We start from the raw sequence: 9,766 nt of genomic DNA, 5'->3' as shown, positions 1-9,766 counted from the left end.
ATTGCTCCTCTTCGGCGGCGAGCTCCCCCGCCGGATTGAAGATCCGGATCCCTGCGCTCTTGGTAAGCCCTAATCCCACCGTTCACGCCCAATTTGATTCCGCCGAGCAATCGTGCTGTTCCCTCGTGCGCGGGGTGCTCGGGGGCAGCTGTCTGAGCTTGCGGGCGGGATTTCTTTGTGCGACGCGTGGTCTGACATGTGGGCCCACCCCGGCGGTTGATCCGCCACAAGGGTTTGGCCACGGGATCCGGCATGGGTCGGGGCGTCTAGGATGATGGTGGTGTTGCTGATGGTGGCAGGGCTGTGGAGAGGTTCACGAGAGATGGTATGTGCTGGATTTATCTGGAATTGCTGGGATCTCTGCTGAGATCCGGGCGGTGAGTGGCGGTTGGTTGAGCCGGCTGGATCAATAGAGGCGGGCTAGAGTGCTGTAGTGACAAGCTTCGTTAGCTTTGAATTTGGTGAATTCTTGATTGCAGCTAGCACGAGACTTATCAATTTTCTGCGGGGTTTGACAACCGAGAATGGCTGAGTTTGCTGGACCTTTGAAAAAGAATTGAGAGTAGTTCTCAGTGCTTCATTTTGCGCTTCAGCAACTTCTACATTTCGGTCATTGAGGGACGTTGCATGGAGCCATGTATCATGGTTTATTTGATTTGTTAGCTAGCTCCAAGAACTTTGGGTAAAGTTGTTCAGTCGTCCTTTTCCTTGTAGATGGTGCATTTCTGTTGGTGATACTGATTGTCAAGTTGTCTTCGGTTTGTACTAGAGCTTATCCACAGGAGCTGCTAGTATCTCTGTCGAGCTTTGCTCTGTGCATTACATTGCCACTATGGCATGATTAACCGGATTTGGGATTTGAAAACTAACTAGAAGTCTAATCTGATGGAAAACAAACAAATTTTGTGTCTCATAGTTTACCCCAAGACTTATGGAAGGAGTAGAGCTGGTTGCACTTATCAATAGTATTGTTGCATTAATGGACGCGTCACATATAATTTGACAAGTTGTTTATTTATAATTTATGTACGACTAGCGTGTCACACTGCAGTTGGCCTGTTTTGCAGACTATGTTTTATCGGTCAATATTAATACGTAGAAAGTTTCTTTACACGGAAAGAAGTTTGTGTTTGTAAAAATCATGGAATAGAACAAGATGTCACACGCAGAAATATTTATTTAAAACATTAAGTGGTGGCACAATCCATTAATGTCGTGTGTTTTCTTTGGTCAAAGCTATCTTTTTTGCTCCTTACTTTGGACCTGGAGCGTACCATGTTACTTGATGTGAAGGACTGGTTCCATGATTTATTTATAACTCACGATCTTCTATATTGACAGGTATTTCTGTGATTTGAGATCCCTCACTGCTTCTTGGGCATTTGAGCTCAATGGTTGCAAGATTAGTCTTTTGCAACTTTTTGTACTCATGTTGAACTTTTTAGCGGCGTAAACTAGCCAGAACCAGGTTAATGGCATCTAGTACAAAGTCAGACTTGTTGTCTGGCAGCCCTGATGGGCATGGATACTTCAATGGATCACGCGGGTCATATTCGTCTGCTTCATTGGAAAGGTCAGGAAGCTTTCGTGAAGGTGGTGATAGTTATGCGACGTTCCCAGTATCAAGCTCAACAAGATCACCAGCAATTGACTCTGCTACCTTGCTTCAATCCCTTGCCATGGAACTAAGGGCAGCAACTTTGGATCAGAAAGCATCTCGATTAGATGTAAAAAAATCAATAAGTTCCATATTTGGAACTTCCCCAGAAGAATCAACATCAGCTCCATGTACAGGAAGGAACTTTCCTAATTCTGTTGAAGAGATCAGACGTTTGAGGCATAACATTAATGAGATGTCAAACAAAGCTAGGTACTACTCTCTATGCTGTCTTGTCAGATGAACTAAGAATGTGAAAGACGGCAGCAAATACGGAACTCTAAATTCTGTTAATTAGTTGATTGGCTGATGTGTCCAATTTAGAAACGCATCTTTTATTGGAGATAGGCCTTTCTTCTACAATACTGATTTTGTCGTACTAGGAAACGTTCTATGGGCAGACAATGTGCATATGGATTATTATGTTAACTATGCACTAATTATTCAGTATGTTTTCTTTTTGCAGTTTAAGAGCTAGAGCTTTTGGTGCTGCTGTAGCGAAGATTGATAAATGTTGTCCTAACATTACACGAAAACGTTCCCGCGGAGACAGTTCATCTAATGAACGATCTACTGCATCTTTGTGTGGAGGAGCTATGTCCAGGATTGGCCCGTACGGCCATCTAAATGCAGATGATGCAGAACTTGGGCCTCAAAGAGAAGAGAGGACAAAGAATGCAGTACAAAATAGGAGATTGCGTACATCCATGACGGAGGTTGTAGCTTGCAGTGCTAAATTTTGTTTAACTCTCCGCTTGTCACTTCTTTTCTTCTACATGGTTGTTTAATAACTAGTTGCTAAAGTGTTGGACAAAAAGGAATGATATGACTATGTGTTGCTACTCAGTGTACGGGTTGCTCTCTATCTCTATTAGTTTTCCACACTGTCAAATTAGGCCTTGCTTTAAACTGATTTTCTCTCCATTTATCATGTTGTTTAGCTATATGTTCTACTACATTGACTCTGATATGCTGTTTTGTCATTGTTAACTTGCATGGAATGATATTTCTTGTGCATGGAAATCAGATGACCTGCCAGTTTTATTTAACTTATTATTATGGATTTTTATATATTTGTTTAGTTTACATTTTGATTGTTCTCTTAATTGATAACACAACTTATTTCTGGTTTACTAGATTGACTCAAGGACCACGAGTATCTCAAGGGGGCTGGCACCCGTTGATAGAAGCTCGGATCCTGGGAAAGTTACAAATGGTGGTCCAGCAGTTCCTGAAGAAAAAACGAGAGGCCTGGCAACTAGTATTGATGGTTGGGAGAAGCCAAAGATGAAGAAAAAGCGTTCTGCTATCAAGGCAGATGCTTCATCTGTTAGTACTTCACGAACCATGGATGTAGACCGGGAGCAGAAACAAGGCATGCAACACAAGTTTAGCAGTGATGCCAGGGCAAGAATGGGAAATTCCCCTAGTTTCAGGTGAAAGACTCATTCTTCGGTCCTTGCTTTTCTTTGCACTGATTCTCTATTGTTCAGGCTTCATTTGCTCTGAGAAATTCAACTGTTTCTCTCTGTACATTCTTCAAATTCAGTAATTCCACTAAATTTAATAGGTAGTCCTTCTCATGACCATGCAGCACCTTCTTTCTTCTTCTTCTGGGTATTAATTATGTGAAACTGAATGTGCAGGTCTGGAGCTGTTGCATCTGTCTCTGGCACTGGTAAAGCAGACTTGCTTTCTGGACAAAATGGTCTTGTTGGGCGATCCGTGAATAGGAATGACCAAGACAGTGGTTTCCATCCTACTAACAAAAGGGATCGACAACTCGTTTTAGACAAGGAAATGTCCAATCCCAAAGCTATTAACAAGTAAGATGTTTCTCTACCTTTCACTTTGTATCCTCTTACCCCAATTCATCACTTGCCACATCGAATGGACGTAGTTACCTCCTGCATGTCAAGACTTACTTTTTTCTACCAACAGTTGCTTCTTTCTGCAAGTAAAAATGCATGGCATCTGATGCATTGAATTTTTCAGATTCAATGAAGATGACACTAGTTCTAATATCACAGCAGTATCAAAGGCAAACGGGTCTGCTAGGGGACCCCGATCAAACTCTGGTTCATTATTGAAGTCATCTCCAAACAGGCATCGACTACAAGCTAATCCTGATGACTGGGAACATCCTTCTGCCACAAATAAGTTGAATTCTGCTAGTGGATCTGGCAATTCTAAACGTACAAAGTCTGCACATTCACTATCCCCTCCCACCCAGTGGGGTGGGCAGAGGCCTCAGAAGATTTCCCGTTCAGCAAGGAAGTCAAATCTCCCCATCATCACAAGCACTGATGGGACATTAGTATCTGGTTCGCTTGAAAGTCCGTCTATCAGTGAACAATCTGCTGGGTTACCCAGGCGTGCATCTATAAATGGTTCACAACAAGCCAAACGGGGAGATCATGGGCACTCAACTGGACCTGAAGGAGGCGAGTTTGGATTTGCTGAGAAAAAGTTGAGGGACAAAAGCAAAAGGGCTGGTGAACTGGATGATGGCCACTGTGGTTTTCAAAAGACTGCAATGCTTGGGCATCCTTCCAAAAAGAATAAGTTTTCTGCTGATGAAGATATTGGTGATGCTTCACGAAGACAAGGAAGGATTGGTCGTGGTTTTACTCCAACCAGGCCCAGTACCCCTTCATCACTTGACAAGCTTGAAAATGCTCCGATTACAAAACAAAGAAGTGTAAGGACAGTCTCGGAGAGAAATGAAAGGTGAGACTTTTCCCTCAACCAACCGCAAGTCATTTGAGATACGGCTCAGAGATATTCTTACGGTGAATTTTCCTTGCAGTAAATCTGGAAGACCACTGATAAAGAAGATATCAGAGCGTAAAGGCAATGCACGCCCCAGGCATACAATTAGCAATCTGCAGTCGGACTCTCCTGGTACATGCCCACCACCGAGTGTTCAACTGTTGTTTGTGATTCTAGTGTTCTTTCATTCTGCTGACGTTATTTTATTCACTTGCCAGTGCAATCAGAAGATGATCATGAGGAACTGCTTGCTTCAGCAAATTCTGCTCTAAGTATTTACTATACTCCTTAAAGTCCAGCATTTATCTTTGAGAGAAGTCCATATTACAACCTTGAATTGTCAACAAAGTCTAAGATACAACCCCGAACTTCAAAACTGTCTACTTTACAACCTCAGACTTCCAAAATCTGACAAAAACCAACTCTGAACTGGTTTCAACTTTCAACACAGTTTTGACTGATTTTGGCCATTGACTTCATAGTCAGCATCATCTTTTTATTTGGAAGTTACTGAGTGATGTTTCTGCTTGTTTTAGGGTCTGCTTATGGAAGTGCATTTTGGCGGCAGGTGGATCCTTTCTTTGGTTTTGTGACCACGGAAGACATAGCGTACCTAAGTGAACAGGTATACATGATCTTATTTTCTATCAAAATAATTACTCTTTACTCGGCGGTTTCTTGATTAATACTTCAATTGTTTAGATACATTTGCTAGATGACTCTGCTGCGAGCAGGTCAGTTGAAGGAGACGAAAGTCGGAAATACAAGGTACTATAGTATGCTATGAAGATTACTCCTTTCATTACACTACTGTAAAAATATGTCTGGTTAGCTATGCATTTGTGGGTAGTTACCATATATAGAAGTCGAGAATGCATTCTTAGTTTGATACCCTCTATTTATCATTAATCCCTACCATTTGTTTCTGGTACAGTCAATTTATGCTGAAATTTTTCCATTTTGCAGGGTAGCCTTGAATACATTTCAGAGCCATCAACTCCGGCTGGTAGCAACAAAGATGACCATAGTGCTCTTCCAAATGGGTATGCCCTGAATGGGATGGTGAATGATTCAGGCGCCTGGGGGACAAGCTGCATTGAACCTATCCTGGATCAACTTGTCCAAGGAATTGATGTGCGAGAAGTTGGTTCGGTTGGCCAAAGACTTATTCAAGCTTGGATAGATGAAGACAAGGTTGATGATATTGCCAACGACGTTTACAGAAGCGAAGGATATCCATTCGATACACATGAAATACATTTTGATGAAGGAGGATGGAAATCTCATTCAGAAGGTTATAAGTTGGAGCCTTTGCTGAATTTTGAAGCTGCAGGGAATTGCCATAATGGTTTCATGTTGGGATCTGATTGGAAATACAATGATGAACCGTCACACAAGAACAGTAATGTCATGGAGAAGGCCAAGGTGTGGCCCGAGTTTCAGTACAGTGAAATGTGCTTCAGTGATAGGATTATCATCGAGCTAAGTGAAGTGGGTGTATCTATTGAACCCGTGGTAGGTATCTTGTCACTATCACAGTAGCATTTTATGCAATTTGTTTTGGTTACATAGGATTTTATTTTGCATTGATTATCTTCCCATGTGCATTTTGAACACGAACATGTATGGTCTACTCTCAGTAACAACTTATTTTCAATCCATTTCTTTTGCATAATCAGATAATAACTTTGGAGATTGCCTTAGTGAGCAGTAAGAGGTTGACAACCATTGAAGTTAGACCGCTCATGAGTGGGTTTGCCTAATCTGCCGAGACTGCTCATATGCCAACATCTTGCCCGTGTTGAAGTTTATATGTGGATTGCCTAGCCCTTTCCATCAGTTCGGACTTTTGGTTGTGTTGGCTAGTGCATGAAACTTAACATGGTATTAGGACCTAAGGTCTTGAGTTCAAGTCCAGGCTTTCCCGCGTCACACGTGAGAGGGGGCTAGTGCATGAAGCTTAACACGTTGCACCATTTTTGGCGGGTTATCGCTAATGAACAGCCATAGTAGACCTAGTTCAGAAGTCACTGCATTAACAGTTTCTTCTATTTTAGTTTAATAATTAGGTGCCTTCTTATTTAGTATGGGCTATGTTTTTCTACTGTTAAGAATGTTGGACATGTGAAGAGTATTTTGTGCTACACACCGAATATACCTGCAGCCCAATAATAATAATAATATGATGATGATGATGAGTATTGGAGGCAAATAGTAGGTAAATTTTATTAGCATTTTAATATGGGTATTTATGTTTAGCTCTATTTATTAATAAAACTATTGATGTTTATATTTATTGATAGAAGCATTTATGTTTACATTTATTAATAAAAGTATTTATGTTTTGGTCTCTTAGTTTTCTGAAATTACAGTGCAGATCGTTTTTCCATGTTTTGACTGTTCTGTTACCATTCCAGCCCGATCTTGCACAGAGTGAAGACGAGGATGTCAATGCTGAAATCTGTAGATTAGAAGGCCAACTTCATAAGGAGGTATTAATAAATCACTATACATGTGTGTGCGTGCGTCGGCTAACCTGTTTCACTATTTTGAGTGTCATTGGCTCATTCCTTCAACATAAGATGTCAAGTTAATTGTAATCCTTTTATGGTGTTGAAGGTTCTTGAGAAGGAAAAGTTACTAGCAAAGTTGGACAGAATGGTTAGAACTGAGAAGGAGTCTCAGCAGAGGTATTGTACATTGTTCCTTATTTGTTACTCCCTCCGTAAACTAATATAAGAGTGTTTAGAATACTAAAATAGTAATCTAAACGCTCTTATATTAATTTACAGAGGGAGTACAACACTATTTCATGAGTTTCAAACTTATATTTACACGGTTCGGCCCAATTACCAGGGAATTTTCGCGGCGCGCCATGGAGAGACTTGTGCTGATTGCTTACGAGAAATACATGGTAATAATTTCATTCTAAAAATCTCGAAAATACAACTACGGAAGTACCTCTTAATTTCTTTGGGTCATTGGCTAGGGTGCACTAATGTAGTTTCCTAATTGCTAATATAGTATGAATATAACCCTAATTTTGTTCTACTTGGGTTTTTGAGTCGAATGAAGATATTTGCTAAAATTGAAGGTTTTGTGTTGATGTTATTTTTGTTTGAAAATTTCTTAATAATCAAGATTTGTTTTCTCATACCAAGCATTTGCTGTTTATGAGATAATGACCTTGGTTGCTTTGTTTACCTCAATTTCTTTTTGTGAATCCCAAATTCATTGTGTTAGAATACTTTATTAAACGGTTATTATTGTTGCTGCCAAACTACAGGCATTCTGTGGGTCAAATAATTCAAGCAGCAAAAGTGTTAATAGAGCTAGCAAACATGCTGCCCTCAGTTTTGTTAAACGCACGATGGCACGTTGCCAAATCTACGAAGAGGCAGGAACAAGCTTCTTTGATGAAGCCCCTTTCAAGGATATGTTTATATCAGCAACTTCACACAGAAGGGACCCAGATTCTGCTTCACAAGGTATTGTTTGTACTTTATATTAACTACTATTAAGCATCCATACACAGATTCATAAAGACAAGTAATACTTGGGTTCTTGGTAGTAAGCATTCGTGTATACCGAATACTGTTCTACTTTGTCTTCACTATAATATCGCTTGTGTTCTTACTCGTCTTTTTACAGAAAATAATACACTACCAAAATCGGTCCAAAGGTCTAGTGCATCAGACGCTTCTCGAGCGAGCAGTCACATGTCGGACCTGTCATTTGCTAAGGAGGATCCCTGGGCAAATAATGTAAAACAAAGGGAATTGTTGCTTGATGAGGTTGTAGGCAGCATAACTGGAGGAACCCTGAAGAGTTCGGGCCTTGGGGCTTCCCTTGTTAGCAATGCAAAAGGAAAGAGAAGTGAGAGAGATAGGGAAGGTAAAGGGCACAGATCAGGGCGACCGCCATCGTCCAATGCAAAAGGGGAACGGAAGAATAAAACAAAGCCCAAACAGAGGACAGCCAACATATCTGCTCCTGTGGGCAGTGCTCCTCCCCGGGATCCGGATCCACAGCCGCAGACGATAGTAACTCCTTCAGACAACAAGAGCAAGGACAGTGGCACCTTTGCTGCCACTAGACGTGATGAACCGGCAAATCCCGCAAATGATGCTGAAATACCAGACTTATCTAACCTCGAGCTGCCAGGAATCGACAGCGATTTCGGCGGCTGGTTGAATAATATAGACGACGACGATGGGTTCCAGGATCTCGACTTGATGGGCCTCGAGATCCCCATGGACGACATCAACGAGATTAATATGATGATATAGGCCCACATAGAAAGCTTCATATAGTGCACAGGTAACAGGTGGTTCTCTCAAGATAACCACCAAACCCCAGCAGGTTTAACACCAGGCCGGATAGTCTCCAGGTAGCTTTTTGTTCTTTTTTGATAAAAGCTTGTAGAGACCTCACACCCCTCCCCCCTTTGTATCATCGGCGTGCAGCTCGCCTCCCTACCTTGTACAGCACGTCACCTTGTACTGTACATATCTATTTTGGTGCTGTACAAGGCAGGGAGGCCAGTTGCTTGATTGTACTCGAAAGGCTGTACATATGGTATCCCCTTGTGCCAAAATAAAGCGGCGTCGGTTATAGCTTTACTGCTGTTTGCCTGTTGGCGTTTTGTTGGTTGCGATCTGCCGCAACAGTTGGCGCACGCCTCCGTTGCTACCTGGCAGGCGCATTTCCCTTGCTATTTCGGAGCGTCTTGTGTATCTCGGCCGATGCTTCTGTCACCTGTTTCAGTGGACCATGTGACACCGTCTCGTTATGCCAGCCAGTTGCGGGACCAAGTGCTATGAACTTCAAATTAAGTTGAAAGAGACACTCCCTCTGTTAAGATCTTATATTTCTTTAGAAAGGGAGTACCAACTAGTCTTGCTATAACAAGGTCCATCCATTTTATTATCGCCAAATGTAATAATTATGCCGCTTTGATTATAAAAGATCAAATACCGAGTAACATACCGAAAAAGGTTCCCCTGCTTTGTATACAAAGCAACCAACACCGATCACATAGCAATTGCTAGGACGAGTAGCACAACAAGCCCAAAAAAAAAGAAAAAGAACAAAAAAGAAGAAACAAATGCCAACAACGGCAGCTCGACAAAAGCACGGATGACGTGCCACCGCTGCGTACCAAGCAACACCTCCGACCCTCAAAAAAAAAAAACCAAGCAACACCTCCAAGAAAGAATGCAACGCCGACGATGATGTTGCCTGGACGTGTCCTAGGATACCGAGTAACATATACTCACTCCCTTCCGGTTTACAGATCCTAATTCAAAAAACTTCCCAACTAAGAATTTATTAAAT

At 41.7% G+C, this 9,766-nt stretch overlaps 1 protein-coding gene across 1 annotated transcript; it reads left to right on the top strand.

The window, feature by feature from the left end:
- LOC119276122 lies at positions 1-9,051 on the top strand. Its single transcript, XM_037557114.1, has 16 exons — positions 1-62; positions 1,342-1,870; positions 2,124-2,373; positions 2,795-3,093; positions 3,304-3,483; positions 3,653-4,387; positions 4,467-4,561; positions 4,648-4,701; positions 4,966-5,054; positions 5,132-5,197; positions 5,396-5,944; positions 6,847-6,921; positions 7,049-7,119; positions 7,286-7,343; positions 7,716-7,917; positions 8,081-9,051. Exons 2-16 carry the CDS (start codon positions 1,473-1,475, stop codon positions 8,716-8,718), a joined length of 3,759 nt encoding a protein of 1,252 aa, XP_037413011.1. The 5' UTR covers positions 1-62; positions 1,342-1,472; the 3' UTR covers positions 8,719-9,051.
- Positions 9,052-9,766: the final 715 nt, after the last annotated feature.

Source organism: Triticum dicoccoides, chromosome 1A, assembly GCF_002162155.2.
Source record: "Triticum dicoccoides isolate Atlit2015 ecotype Zavitan chromosome 1A, WEW_v2.0, whole genome shotgun sequence".
Classification (NCBI taxonomy): domain Eukaryota; kingdom Viridiplantae; phylum Streptophyta; class Magnoliopsida; order Poales; family Poaceae; genus Triticum; species Triticum dicoccoides.
This window is presented reverse-complemented; position numbering and strand designations above follow the sequence as displayed.